This window comes from Pongo abelii, chromosome 12 (genome assembly GCF_028885655.2).
Source record: "Pongo abelii isolate AG06213 chromosome 12, NHGRI_mPonAbe1-v2.0_pri, whole genome shotgun sequence".
NCBI classification, from domain to species: domain Eukaryota; kingdom Metazoa; phylum Chordata; class Mammalia; order Primates; family Hominidae; genus Pongo; species Pongo abelii.
The window spans coordinates 123,023,735-123,039,521 of NC_071997.2; the positions used below are offsets into that span (position 1 = coordinate 123,023,735).

Sequence of the window (15,787 nt, forward strand, 5' to 3'; positions counted from 1 at the left end):
AGCTGGCAATCATGCTGGCACCTGGAGCTGCCTGCCCCGCTGCCGCAGGTGGCATATCTGACTGGCCAGACCCCATGCTTGCTCACACATCCATCACCATTCCACGCCTGACTTGCCCTTGGCAGGCATGAGACCCAGGCCGGTAGCGTGAGCCAAGCACAGCCTGCCAGGCGGAGTGGGCGAAATGTGCCTAGTGCAAAACTCGGGCAAAGATGCCACCGGCCACAAATGTCTTCCAGCCAGAAAAACGGCAACCCAAAGATCCCGCAACAATATGACATCCTTCCTTTTGCCTTTGATATTATAGCATAACTACAAAGAGAATTATTTCACAAAATATTCAGGGGCTCTATCAGCTTTGCCAGGGAGTACTCTTAATCCTTTGACATTCAAATTTTCCCTTTGGAAGCACCTATTGTGCCATCCTCATTATTGGTTTTCTCTTCTTCAACTTTAAATTCTCTTATCAGCTCTGTGTTTGTCAATGGATTTGCATGCAGTTCTCCTACATTAATTTCAAAGATAACATGAAATGCTGAAAATTCCGTAAAATTTGCAAATTCACTTTATGTCTGCATTTATTAACACTGACAGGCTGGAAAGGGATAAACCTCAACATTAAGTTGAACATCAAAGGGTATCTGAATAGAGGTTACCCTTCATCAAAGTCAGGCCACTATTAAACAGCACTTAACAAATGACTCTTACACCGCCAACAATGTCAAGGTCATGAAGTTCTATGAAAATGATTCCTTAAGTAGGTGAATGGAGGAAAATATTCAACATTTAGTACATCAAAAAAACTTCTGATGAGAACCAAGGGGAAATAACCTTTGAGTACCACCAATAGTGACACAAACTCATAATCAAAGGACAGAAACCCTTCCACTGGAGACATCTGAAAACAGATCTAGAAAAAGACAAACTAACATAAGTGAAGAACTTAAAATAGTACCTTTAGAAACACGGTAATAACTTTCTTCTCTTTCTTCCATAGCAATATAGTGTGCAAATAACAACAACAAACACATATTTTATTTTTAAAAAAATTGAAATTACCTAAAGGTCTCTAGATAAAAGTTCTCAAGTTTAGTCTCAACAATATACCTATCTGCAATGCACACACATCACACTACAGCTATATTTTGAGGATAACCTAAAGGATTAGAGGAATCCACATAAGGAAAATAAAAAATAATAATTCTACTCTTTGTTAAATTATGACTGATGTTCTATATTGGGATAAAACACAAAACACCAAATAATAAGTCAAGCAAGAAACAGAAATTATCATACCACTCTTGTGTCTTATCAGAGACTAGAAAGTAAAAAAGAAAGTAACTTACCTCTATACCAAAGATTCCTCTGTCACGTCCATATAATTTCATCTGTTCTGGAAAATGCTGAAAAGCATTTATGTAAGGAATATGGTTCTCTTCAACAAATCTGTATTTTTAAAAAGAAAAAGGTTTAATGAGAGCTATACACTGGTATAGCAGAGTAAATGCTTTAAGAAAAATCTCTTAATTCAAAGACAAGGTAAGAATTAGTTAAGCATATTCTATTTCCCACGATTTTAAGGATAAGAAATCTAATCATATCTATTATTCTCTTTACCCATATGTTGGCCTATTTAGCCAATTACTGAATGATTCTCTTAAGTTCCTGTCTAAATAAATATGTCTAAGAAGGACTGGACACAGTGGCTGTACATGCTTGTACCCCTAGCTATTTGGGAGGCTTCGGCAGTAAGACTGCTTGAGCCCTGGAGTTTCAGCACTGTAATCCCAGCACTTTGGGAGGCCAAGGCAGGCGGATCACGAGGTCAGGAGTTCGAGACCAGCCTGGCCAATATGGTGAAACCTCGTCTCTATTAAAAATACAAAAATTAGGTAGGCATGGTGGCTTGTGCCTGTAGTCCCAGCTACTCGGGAGGCTGAGGCAGAAGAATCGCTTGAACCTGGGAGGCGGAGGTTGCAGTGAGCTAATGCCACTGCACTCCAGCCTGGGCGACAGGGCAAGACTCAGTCTCAAAAAAAAAAAATGTGTCCAAGAAGTGTGTATCCTACTTGTTAGTTCACCACTAGGCTTTCCAACATGGCATTCCCTGTATCCCTAGCTCCCCTCGCATGATAGGCTCCTACTCATAAATCAATCCTTCAAGGAGGTCTACCTTGATCCCCATTTTCTGTGACAGCCTACCTCCCTTGTCTACCCTTCTGTCTCCAATACCTATAATAGTACATGTTAGATGTTTGTTGCTGAAAGAACCATTAAGGAGTGGGACCTTGCCTGTTTGCTCACCACTCCACCCCAATGCCTGGTAAACAGTGGATCAAATATTTTGAGTCAATTATTGAGTTTGAAGAAAATAACACATATATATAGACAAATATATTTATTTACGATTCATTAATTTAACAACAATTTATTGAATACTATATACCTAGTCCTATTCTAGGCTGCAGGGAAACAGCAGGGAACAAAACAGAAAAACATTCTTGTTCCTATGGAGTTTACATTCTAGTGAGAAAAGAAAGATACAAAACAGATAAGTAAAATCTGTAGTATGTTAGGTAGAGTGAAATGTTAAGGAGAAAAATAAAGGAGAACTGAGAATGAGAAATGGGGGTCTTGCAACCATGTCAAATATATACATATACCTATATACATTTAAAATAAGAAAATTAAGGAAAGTGAGCTAAAGACAGGAGTAAGTATACAAAATGCATTGCCTTGAAGAGCTGGGCTGACATTTGGCTTTCAGCTTTGTAGCACTTGAAGGACAAAACTGATTCAACTTTTTTTTTTAAGACGGAGTCTCACTGTCACCCAGCCTGGAGTGCAGTGGCATGATCTCAGCTCACTGCAGCCTCCACCTCCTGGGTTCAAGTGATTTTCCTGCCTCATCCTCCCAAGTAGCTGGAATTACTTACAGGCACCCACTACCATGCCTGGCTAATTTTTGTATTTTTAGTAGAGACAGGGTTTCACCATGTTGGCCAGGCTGTTCTTAAACTCCTGACCTCAAGTGATCTGCCTGCCTTAGCCTCCCACAGTGCTGGAATTACAGAAGTGAGCCACCAGGCCCAGCCTCAACTTTAATTTCAAATTAAAAATGTGTTTTCTTTAATTTTTACTCTACTGAAAGTTGAGAAATATTTACATAAAAATGGTGTTAAAGCTTCCCCAGCTAAGTCTTTATTAGTATATTTCGTTTATATGAAAGTATTTATGCGCAGTCATCAGTATTTGTATTATTTTGAAATTATATTTTTTGTTTAATATTATTTTATGTACAAGATGTAATGTATATCTGTCACTTTTTAAACTACCTAGTATTCCACTATGTTAATGTGCTCATTATTTATGCAGTCTTCACTCCTATGTGATAATACATGCCAGCACTATGTGGAGTGTTAGGAGTCTGCAGAGATAAGTAAGAGATGAAGGGTCCTCCGCACTCTCACCCTAATAGGTCAGACAAACAGCCTGAACATGAGTCAGTAGAGACACTGTCTCAAGCAGCACAACAGAGGCACAGTCAGTTCTGTAGGAGCAGAGGAAGAAATGAGAGGCCTGACTAGGAGAAGCAGAAATGTCCGCAAAGAGCAGGTCTTCAGTATCTGGAGTTCTAACAGTTTTTCACCATTTATAAATAGTTCTGCTCTTAGCCTCGTTCAAAGTTTTTTTTTCTTTTCAACTTTGAATTTCCTTTTAGAAAAGTATTTGTTTTTCCAAAAAAAAAAAAAAAAAAAGCTGCTTACTCCAAGTTCTGAACAATCTATTTCCCTTCCTAGTTATTATCAGCTGGTTCTCTAGATCAATCCAGGAAGTTGACAGAAAAACTGGTATAGACTAAAAGCATCTCATATGCCTCTCCTGACCAACAGACTTTAGCCATGTCCCCTGGAAACACTGTCTCTACTTATAATTATGTAATTTTCCAAAGTTTCAATCTATGATGGGTTAGAAATTTAATAAACTTAACCTTTGTCTCAGATCACTGAAAAAAAGCACTGCATTAGAATTAAGTCATGTCTACCTGTAAAAACAGATCCTGAACCCAGTCACCATTACCACTGCCATAATCCAAGCCACCATCTCTTGCCTGGAGGATAGCAAAAGACCACCTGGTCTCCGTGCTTCCACCCTTCCCTTCCTAGAACTCATTTTCCACAGCTGCCTGAATGATCTTTTAAAAACATCAATCAGATTTTATCTCTCCTGCTGCAATCTTCCAGGGGCTTACTCTCACCCTGAAAACCCGCAGTCCCCCTGGGTATGAGATTTCCTTCCAGAGTGATGTGTCCTGAAAATAGAGACTGCACAGCTTTGCAAACTTCGAAAACCACTGAATTGTATATTTTTAAAGGGTGAATTTTATTATATATAAATTATACCTCAATTTTTAAAAATCCAAATTCCTAACTTGGTTTACAAAGACAGATATCTGCCTCTGATGATCTGTTCACTGTCATCCTCCTACTCCGCCCTAGAATTCTCTGACTCCAGTCACACTAACTCTCCTCTGATCCTTCATCACACAGCTCTTTCTTTAGGGCTTGGCACTAGCAACCTCCTTCTACCTGGAATGCCAGTACAGCAGTCCCCACTCACCCTTTCTTGTGTTGCATGGTTTCAGCTACCTGTGCTCTGAAAATATACAATGGACAATTCCAGAAATAAACAAGTCATAAGTGTTAAATTGTATGCCATTCTAAAGAACATGATGAAATATCATGCCATCTCTCTCTGACCCACGTGAGATGCGAATCCTCTCTTTGTCCAGCACAGCCAAGCTGTAGCGCCACCCAGCCATGAGTTACTTGTAGTTCATTGGCTCATTCTCAGATCTACTGTCAGAGTGTTGCAGTGCTTGCATTCAAGTACCCCTTATATTTTACTTAATAACAGCCTCAAAGCTCAAGAGCAGTAGTACCAGTACACTGTAATAATTATTCTATTTTATTATTAGGTATTGTTGTTAATCTCTTACTAACTTATAAATTAAACTTTATCATAGGAATGTACACATAGGAAAAAACATAGTGTATATAGGGTTCCGTGCTATCTGCATTCTCAGGCATCCAATGTCTTGGAACATATCCTCTGTGGTAAGAGAGGTCTATTGTACTCTTGATATTCACACTGGCTCTATTTTCATTTAAGGTGCAGAGTAAATGCCACCTTCTTGGTGAGGCCTTCCTGAATAACCAATCTAGAGTACCCATCTAGTCATTTTCGATATATCATACCATCCTATTTTAATCTTCTGAATAGCCTTTCCCTGTCTGATCCTTTTCTTATTTATCAGATTAGTGTAAAATTGTGGTTTTTGCCATTAACTGCAATGACCTTTGCACCAACCATATGTATGTGTTTGTTTTTTCCTCCTCTGGTCTTGAAATTTGTGAGAGCAAGGACCTGACCTATATGATTCACAACTGCATCGCAAGGGTCTACATGCCAGAACGACACCTGCATATAGTAGATATTCAATACAAATTACTATGGATGCTGCTAGAGGACTTAAAAAGGGAGTGACATGCACAGTGTTAAGGTATGTGGGTACTTTGGCCAGGCTAATAACGTACTCCCTTAAAACCGTGTTCTTTAAATATTTTTTCAAAGTTTGGCAGTGGTTCTCAAACTTTACCATCCATGAGAATCCTCTGGGCCAGGCATGGTGGCTCATGCCATAATCCCAACATTTTGGGAGGCCAAGGCAGGAGGCCAAGGTAGGAGGCTTGCTTGAGGCCAGAAGTTTGAGACCAACTTGGGCAACATCACAAGACCCCATCTCTACAAAAAAATAAAAATAAACAATTAAAAAAAAAAAAGAATAATCCCCTGAAGGGCTTATTTTAAAGCAGAGATTATCAGGCCCTACCCCAAGGTTTCTGATTCAGAAGGTGTAGGATAGGTCTAAGAATTCACATTTCTAACCAGTTCCCAGGTGATACTGAAGCTCTAAGTCAGGAGGCCACATTTTGAGAACTTATGACTTAGAGCTCTTTCTGGGAGAAAAGCAAAGGAAGAATATCAATGGTGAGAGTCTCTTCTCCTATAGCCCCAAGCAACTAAGCTCTGTTCCCAAACTTGTATATTCCACAGGGCAAAACAAAAGCCCCCCAGCTAACTAGATTTAATCTCCTTGAAGGCATTTTAGAATTGCCCTTGGTGGGGGAGGAGAGGGAAAGAGAGAGAGAGGAGAAAAGAGGGAGGGAGAGAAGAGGGGTGGGTAGTATCGGTATTATCCCTATTCTTCCAACCACATATAATATTCTCCCTGAGAAGAATTCCAGGTAAATACGACTTTCTCCAACTTGTTAGATTTCTAGGAGAGTTCTGTTAGCCCCTTATAGATTGTCCTGGGTAGGATGGGTAGCCCCTTTATCCAGCTCTAATGACATGATTAGATTTATGTTTTTGTAAGATCCTTCTGGTTATCAGGAGGAAAGGATAGAACTGACACAAGATTACAGACACAGAGCTCATCTGGGAGACTATTAAGCAATCCAAATGAGGGTAGAGAGGACAGAGAGAGAGAGGGAATGCAGAGAAGAATGGTTCTGTGAGTTTTTGGACATGTAACTGAGTGGACATAATGACCAACAGTGTACGTAGAGGGGAAAGAGTCAAGGATGATTCCTAGGCTTCTGGATAGGATGCAACAGGGTGGATGGCATTTACTAACAAAGAGAACACTGGAGAAGGAGCTGGATCAAGGAGACAGATGATGAACCTCTAGTCATGCTGATTCTGAGATATCATAAAGACATCTAAGTAGCCGTGTCCAGCAGACAGCTGTACATATGAATCTATGGGTCTGGCCCTCAGTAGACAAGTCTGGGCTAGAGATATAAATTTGAGAATCATCAGTATAGTGGTAATTAAAGCATTGGGAAAAGATGAGATCACCCAATGGGGGCATACAAAGCAAGATCAGGTTTTTAAATTAATAGCAAAACTCACTGAATCATGGGCTATCTGCTTGCAGAGTTAATCAGACCTGAGGAAAGCGTTTTTATTTGGTTGATGTGGCCAAATTCAAAGGCACTATCATCATTTACTGGAGGCATTACATTTAATCAAAGGGGCTGTGCCAATAATGATGATGATGGTGGTGATGATGAAAACAAAAATAATAATGACTAGCACTGAGGTCTTATTATGTGCCAGACACTGCTCTACATGCTTTCCATGTAGCGCTAATTATTGAAAGTAGTTACAACCCTATGAGGTAGTTAATATTAGCCCCATTTTACCAATGAGGAAACAAAAGCAGAGAGAAATTAAATGACTTACTCAAGGTCATATAATAAATAAGTGGCAAAGCCAGGATTCAAACCCAGCAGTTTGGTTCCTAATTTGTGCTGTTAAAAGCACCCTACATATTGATTAAACCCAAATGTTACTATGCAGAACACATATAAAGCAAGGAGAAAAAAATCAGCACATAAGAATTTTGGCACATCTATTAAGTGAGAAATTCTTACACATAAAACTGTAATTTATTCATTAACCAAAACACTCCGTAGATTATCCTGAAAAATATAAATGCTTACTATCTGGATAACACATCCTTTCTACAGTTTTGTCTTCAACTTTTCCTTATAAACATAGACAACCTATATTTTAGCTCTTAACGCCAATATATGCTTTTGTGTAACTACGAATAACCATTTTGCTAATGTAAAGATCACCTGTTTATCTTTTCTTAGAAATGAGAAATATTTACTAATATTACTCAGGTACTTAAATGTCACTTTTCTCTTCAAAAGATTATATTAGATAATTAATTTTCCAATAGCCCATGTGTGGTAAGTACTATAATTTCTACTACATAAATAAGAAAATCAAGAAGATGAATTACTAGTCCAGGGGGGATTACATTTCAGAATTAGAATTCAGGCTACTCAACCTTTCCAGTTCCTTCCTCAAGTTAAGCCTTCTTATAAAAATCAAAATATCCAAAGTTTGTCTACTTAGTTCATGTAGTAACCAGCAAAAATATTATTATACAAGAGGTCTAGCTAACCTCAAAAGATCTGAAAGTGTTATTGCTTCTCTCTGCCAAAGTAAGGACAGATAACAGAAGGCAAGTGTCCGTGGCACGGTCATCTTCACGATTCCCTTCTCCTTTCGTTGTGAGTATTCAACTCCATCCAGAGATCCAGAGCAGACAGACGTTTCTTAGGAGATAAATGGAGATTTTTAAAAATCCAGGTAACTATTTGGATAACAAAAGAAAAACAACAAAAAATCTAAACAGGCATTTTAAATATTGACATGGTTTGGCTGTGTCCCCACCCAAATCTCATCTTGAACTGTAGTTCTCATAATTCCCACGTGTCATGGGAGGGACCTGGGGAAAGTAATTGAATCATGGGGGTGGGTTTTTTCCATGCTGTTCTCATGAGAGTGAATAAATCTCACGAGATCTGATAGTTTGATAAAGGGTAGTTCCCCTGCACACGCTCATCTTGCCTGCTGCCATGTAAGACGTGCCTTTGCTCCTCCTTCACCTTCTACCATGATTGTGAGGCACTCCCAGCCCTGTGGAACTGTGAGTCCATTAAACCTCTTTTTCTGTATAAATGACCCAGTCTTGGGTATTTCTTCATAGCAGTAAGAAAATGGACTAATACAAATATCTTAAAACTAGTTATAAAACCTTTACAAAGAGCAATTTGGCAATAAAGAGTAATGAAAGACTAGAATAAAATCCGCCAAAAACGTAATCATGGTATCTGTGGGAGTGGGATGGGACAGGATTCTAAAGAGGGATTTGAGCCAGGCACGGTGGCTCACATCTGTAATCCTAGCACTTCGGGAGGCCAAGGTGGGTGGATCACTTGAGGTCAGGAGTTCGAAACCAGCCTGGTCAACATGGTGAAATCTCGTCTCTACTAAAAAATACAAAAAATTAGCCGGGTGTGGTGGACGCCTGTAATCCCAGCTACTTGGGAGGCTGAGACAGGATAATTGCTTGAACCGGGGAGGTGGAGGTTGCAGTGAGCCAAGATCATGCCATGGCACTCCAACCTGGGTAACAGAGCAAGACTCTGTCTCCAAAAAAAAAAGCATTTGAACATTTGAATTTTTTAATAGTGAATATAAACAATTTTTTAAATAAAGGAAAGGATACACAATTACAATGCACAACAAAAGATGTGTAACTGCTTTGACTCTGACCTCAACTCCCATGTCCCCTTCTCTACAAGGCCTCTCCAAAACTCCAAAACTTAGCTAGAGCAGCACCTTCTCCTATCCCCATCTTCCAGGTATCCTCTACCATATGACATTATGGTATCTTCATTCATTCACCAGATGCTTATTCATCTCATTCTTTGTGCCACTCTTCTATGTCTCAGGAAATGACAAGTGAACAATGTCTCATCTCTCTTAGAACTTCTATTCTAGTAATGGGAAACAGACCAATAAACAAACAAACAAGAAATACAATTGGCAGAGTCAGGTGCCATGGTGTGCACCTGTAATCCCAGCTACTAGGGAGGATGAGACAGGAGGATCACTTGAGCCCAAGAATGCGAGACTAGCCTGGGCAACACGGAGAGACTTTATCTTAAAAAAAAAAAAAAAAAAAAAAAATTACAATTGACAGATAGTGATGCTACATAGAAAAATAGCAATGTAGAGTCATACTAAGTGATGGGAAGGGAAGAGAGATGTGCTATTTTATATGGGTGTCAGAGAAATCTCATTGAGAAGGTGATATTTGAGCAGATACCTGAATTAATTCAGAAAGTAAGTCTTAAGGATGTTGGGAAGAATACCAAGTATATCAGCAGGAGTGAACTGCAGGAACAGCAAAAAGGCCAGTGTAGTGAGAGCATCATGGGATGCAACATAATATAGTTCCTACATAAATCTGCCAAGATTGTGAGGCCTCCCCAGCCATGTGGAACTATGAGTCCATTAAACCTCTTTCTCTTTATAAGAACAGAAATTTCTGAGGGAAAGTGGTGGGAACGATACTGAAGAGAGATTAAGAACTATATTATGTAGAATTTTGTAGGTCATTATTTGTACTTTGGATTTTATTCTAAGTATAAGAAGTTTCTGGAGAGTTTTAAAACATGGAAGCAACAGGACCTCGTTTATGTATTTAAAAAGGTCACTCCAGCTGCTGTGGGAAGAATGGAGTTATGGGAGGGCAGGAGTAGAAACAGAAGACCACTCTTCCAGGAAAGCCATGACTGGTACTTGGACTGGAGTGGTAGCATTGCAGCTGGTGCGAAATGGTTGGATTCTAGATAGATTTTAAAGGCAGAGTCAAAGAATTTGCTGATAGATTGGATGTAAAGCATGAGAGAAAAGAAGAAAACAAGTATGATTATAAGGCTGTTGGCCTGAGCAACAAGTAGAATGCATTGCCATTTACCAAGACAAGGAAGATGGCAAAAAAAAAAATCCAGTTTGATGAGCGAAATCACAATGTTAGAATTATATGTATTAAGTGTGAATCTTATTAAATACACCAACAGAAATGTTGAGTCAGCAGCTGAATATAAGAATCTATACTTTGAAGGAGAGGTGGGACTAGAGATAGGAATTTTAGTTTCAGCATATAGTTGGTGGTTGGTTAAAGCTATGGTATTAGGTGAAGTCACATAAGGAGTAAGGGTAGAAAAGCAGCAGGACTAGGAATGACCCTGAGAAGCTACACTTTCTTAAACACAAACTCTCAAAATAACTCCTCAAAATCCCTTTCTCCAAATTCTGTAAGTCCTTTATTCATAGCACTTATTAGTGACTAAAATGTTCTTTATTTGGTCGCTTATTGCCTATCTCCTCCTACTACAATATAAACACCTTGAAGGCGGACAGTCTTGTCACCATTATGTCCCAGTGCCCAGAACAGTCTCTAGCACAGAGTAGAAACCTGATGTGCAAATAGGCCCAACAGTTCCACTTTGAAGATTTCATCCCAGTGAAATGATTTGAAACCATGCAAAGGTTTCGGGTCAGGGAATGTTGTGGCAGCACTGTTTATAATATAAAAAAATTTAGAACAACCTAAATGCCAAGAATAGAAGTTTAATTAAGTAATTCCATGCAATGGTATGCTACAAAACAATGTCCATAATACTTTTAGATCAGTGGTTCTCAAAGTACACTCCTGGACCAGCAGTATTAGTATCACCTGAGAATGTAATGGAAATGCAAATTACTGAGGTTTAACAAGCTCTTCAGGTGATTCTGATGGATGCTAAAGTTTAAGGACCATCGGTTTTAAATGAATATATAAAGTCACAGATTTCCATAAAATAAATGTACACACACACAATTTTTTGTATATTCCTTGTAATGTGTAAGGACTTCCAGTTAAGGTGGCAAATTGAAAACACATGTTAGCCTCTGCTCTCTCCTGCTATCACAATTATAAAGAGAATTTTTTAAGCATGTAAACCTGAGGACAAATAACATGAAAAAGGTGACAAGAACAATACAATTTTAGAAGTCAGAAAGCATACAGATAGGTGATTATTGGCTTGGCAGTCCTGGGAAAGCTAGATTCAAAGCCAGCAGCGGGGAATATGCCAAAAAGCAGTTTTCACTGGGGATCCCTAAAGAAGGCTCAGGAATTGGAGAAACTCACACCCCTAGAAACTGGATGAAGGCAGGCCTAACACCAGGATGACTGCTTAAAATCCAGATTAAGAAGCAGTTAGACATCCAGATTCTTTTTTTTTCTTTAGATGGAGTGTCGCTCTGTTGCCCAGACTGGAGTGCAGTGGTGTGATCTCAGCTCACCACAATCTCCAACTCCCGGGTTCAAGCCACTCTCCTGCCTCAGCCTTGTGAGTAGCTGGGACTACAGGCGTGTGCCATCATACCCATCTAATTTTTTGTATTTTAGTAGAGACGGAGTTTCACTACGTTGGCCAGGATGGTCTCAATCTCCTGCCCTTGTGATCCGCCTGCCTCGGCCTCCCAAAGTGCTGGGATTACAGGCGTGAGCCACCACACCCAGCCAGACATCCAGATTCTTATCCCAAATCCATGCAGCTAAGTGATGCCCCTCCCTAGTCTTGGCCAAAAACTGGAAATTTCTTCTCCAGAGAGAAGGGTCTCTAGAATAAGGCATGCCACTCACATGCACTGTTGAGAAGTGAAAACAGGAGGCTTAAGTGAAAGTTTACATACTGAATACTAAAACAATCCCCCCCATTCCCCTCCAGTCTTCTTCTTCCTACCCAGTTCCTAGAACAGTGATAGCCAAGATTACAAACCTGCCAAACAGAAGACTCAAAGAGATTTCTCTGAGGAATCTGATCAGCTCGGGAGGAAAAGATTTAATAATGATAATGCTGGGGTTCACTGAGAAAATAACCTTGCATACAGAGCAGAGCTGACAAGACTAACCGCGGAAATAAAGCCTTTTATCAACTTTTTAGTCTCCATGTTTAAGTAAGAATAGCTATCTTAGGCTCACTAAACATTTGAAGCCTTTCCTGTAAAAAGCAGAGGCCAAAACAATCAAGTCAGGGGTGAAATATCATTAATATTCTCTGTGAAATAAAAGATGCTCCACAAAAATGAGAGTGTAATCCAGGAAAGAAGAAATGGGATGCAGAAAATAAAAAATTCCAACAAAAGAAAAATGACAGAATCTCAGGATGGTGGTAAAGAGAGATCCTGGGCAGGCACAGTAGCTTACGCCTATAATCCCAGCACTTTGAGAGGCCGCGGCAGGCAGATCACAAGGTCAGGAGATCGAGGCCATCCTGGCTAACACGATGAAACCCCGTCTCTACTAAAAATACAAAAAAAAATTAGCTGGGCGCGGTGGCGGGCGCCTGTAGTCCCAGATACTTGGGAAGATGAGAAAGAATGGCATGAACCCGGGAGGCGGAGCTTGCAGTGAGCCAAGATCGCGCCACTGCACTCCAGCCTGGGCGACATAGTAAGACTCCATCTCAAAAAAAACAACAACAAAAAAGGAGAGATCCTAAAGTCAGCCAGGCCACAGGTCTAGCGATATCATTCTAGATCAGAGCAGATCAGAGGCTCCAGGGAGACTTCTTCCAGAAGATGAAACTGATAGAATACGTAAGGTATTAAGAGATTATAAGAACTGGGAGGAAGTGTGGAGATACATTAGTAATAAATTATACAGTAGTAATAAACAGAAAACTAAATAAATAACAATTATCAACTCCAAGAAAACCACAGGATATACAGAAAAAGTAATCATAGTAAGCTATACGGCTCAGTCCAAATAATGTGTATACATTTATAATAATTTAAGCAGTAAATACTGATCTAGTAAAAAATTACAGCAATTATATTGAGAAGAGAGAGAATGAGAAATGCACATGCATGTACTGGTGACTATGTGCAGATAAGGGACGGTGAGGAATGTGTGAAAGAGCTAAAACGGAATTCAATAGCTAATGTCCCAAACCAGAAATCAAGATGTAATACTAGAAGCATGTGATACAGAAATATGGAAGTTACAAAAGAGCTGAAAATGAATGCCTCTTGGGAACAGGACATTAGCTGAAGGTAGACTACAAATTTTATTTTTTTTTAAGACAAGGTTTTGCTCCGTCGGCCAGGATAGATTGCAGTGGCATGATCACGGCGCACTACAGCCTCGACCTCCTGGCTCAAGCACTCCTGCAACCTCAGTCACCTGAGCAGCTGGGACTGTAGGCATGCACCACCATGCCTAGCTAATTTTTATTTTTTGAGAGATGGAGGTCTCATTATGTTGCCCAGGCTGGTTTTGAACTCCTGGGTTCAACTGATCCTCCCTCCTTGGCCTCCCAAAATGCTGGGATTACAATAGGTGCAGTCCACCACCGTGGACTACAACTTTAAACAATTTTTTATTTTTGCGATTTTTTATAACAAGACTTATAGAATGATTTGTAGAATTTTGATTTAAAAATTTAAAGAATGAAAAAATAATTCAAATTTTTACAAAAACAAAATAAATTCTTTCCCTATACATACATGAAGAAAAACTTTCTGGAATGAGCTACAATAGCAGTAGCCGTAATTTCTAGTTGGTACAATAACTGGTGATTTTATTTTCTTTGTGACTATCTGCATTTTATAGTTTTATATTAAGTTTCATTAATAATTACTTTTTTTTTTTGAGATGGAGTCTTGCTCTGTCACCTACACTGGAGTGCAGTGGTGTGATCTTGGTTCACTGAAACCTCTGCCTCCTGGTTCAAGCAATTCTGCCTCAGCCTCCCAAGAAGCTGGGACTACAGGTGCAAACCACCACGCCTAGCTAATTTTTGTATTTTTAGTAGAGATGGTGTTTCACCATGTTGGCCAGGCTGGTCTCAAATTCCTAACCTCAAGTGATCTGCTCGCCTCAGCCTCCCATAGTCCTGGGATTACAGGTGTGAGCCACTACACCCGGCCATTGATTACTTTTAATGTAAAAACTAAAAGAAAGCTCTAGGGATCATCATTCACCGAAAAAAAAAATAAGCAGGCCGGGCACGGTGGCTCACACCTGTAATCCCAGCACTTTGGGAGGCTGAGGCGGGCCGATCACAAGGTCAGGAGTTCGAGACCAGCCTGACCAACATGGTGAAACCCCATCTCTACTAAAAATACAAAAATTAGCAGGGCGTGGTGGCACATGCTTGTAATCCCAGCTATTCAGGAGGCTGAGGCAGGAGAATCACGTGAACCTGGGAGGTGGAGGTTGCAGTGAGCCGAGATTGTGCCACTGCACTCCAGCCTGGGTGACAGAACTAGATTCCATCTGAAAAAAAAAAAAAAAAAAAACAAATAAGCAAACAAAACTGTTACACATAGGTAAACAAAACAATCATGATGCTTTAAAAGGAGCTAATATCTTTTATTAGAAAGTTTCGATGGTTTTACAGTCATGGTCTTCTAGGACTATTTGAGCTCAGGCTTGTCTGAAAAGGTGGAGAAGAAAACTCCAGAAATTCCTTGTTGCCCAATTAGTCAATGATCCTAACACTTTACACCAAAAGTAACTTATTTGATATCCATGTCACTGTGCAGTCCAGCAAGAGATGTGGATACACTGATAAAGGAATGAAGGCCTATACTTTAATCTTAAATATATTCCTTATTTATTTCAAGTTATGGAATTATATCAGAAAGTAAAACACACATGCAACAAGGTAAATTTTACTCAGCTTGCTTTAGTCTATGCTTAGAAACTGGACATATCATCTTTGTCTACTTTACTATATGGCTACATGATAACATTTTTCTGCTACAACTTTTCTTTGAAGACGCTGAGCCCACACATATAGATCTTTTTGAAGTAGCCTCCTTCTTTCTGGATCCACTTGAACTTTATGTCCCTTTAAAATCACACACAAAAAACTCACATGGAGACAATGTGCCTTTTAAAAAATTGCGCTAAGATTTCACTTAGTTTGTCTTAGCCATATGATTCAGTAAGTCATTCTTCCTTGCTAGACCAAATTCCCTTTCCTTGGATTATCAGAAGATTAGACTAAATTATTTTTAAGGGGCATAACAGCTTTAAAATTCTAAATGGTTTGGTTCTCATTTTTACCTGATTGTGATGCTTTGCTGATGGGGAAAGGTTTTCGAGTGTGGATGTCAGACTGAGACTCCGCTCCACTTTCAAGAAAAGGAGGACAGCTGACATCACTTAGCAGCTCAGGCTCACTAGCCCAGTCTGAATGACTTAGATTATCTTCTAATACCTGTTTGCAAAACAATATAAATAAAATTATTGCGTAACAGTTTTAAACAGTTAATTTCTGTGAACTTAAACAAC

At 39.5% G+C, this 15,787-nt stretch overlaps 1 protein-coding gene across 6 annotated transcripts in view; it reads right to left on the reverse strand.

Moving 5' to 3' along the window:
• Nucleotides 1–15,787, reverse strand: part of TAF1B (TATA-box binding protein associated factor, RNA polymerase I subunit B) — a 94,428-nt gene that overhangs the window by 53,752 nt on the left and 24,889 nt on the right. For 5 of the 6 annotated variants that reach the window (XM_002812302.6, XM_009237546.4, XM_024242651.3 and 2 more), the window contains exons 6-8: nt 15,560–15,713; nt 8,045–8,198; nt 1,347–1,446 (exon numbers count right to left, since the gene is read on the reverse strand). In XM_002812302.6, the coding sequence (XP_002812348.3) occupies nt 1,347–1,446; nt 8,045–8,198; nt 15,560–15,713 (408 nt within the window). The remainder of the gene's footprint in view (nt 1–1,346; nt 1,447–8,044; nt 8,199–15,559; nt 15,714–15,787) is intronic. The other variant, XM_054547769.2, reaches the window with a different exon arrangement.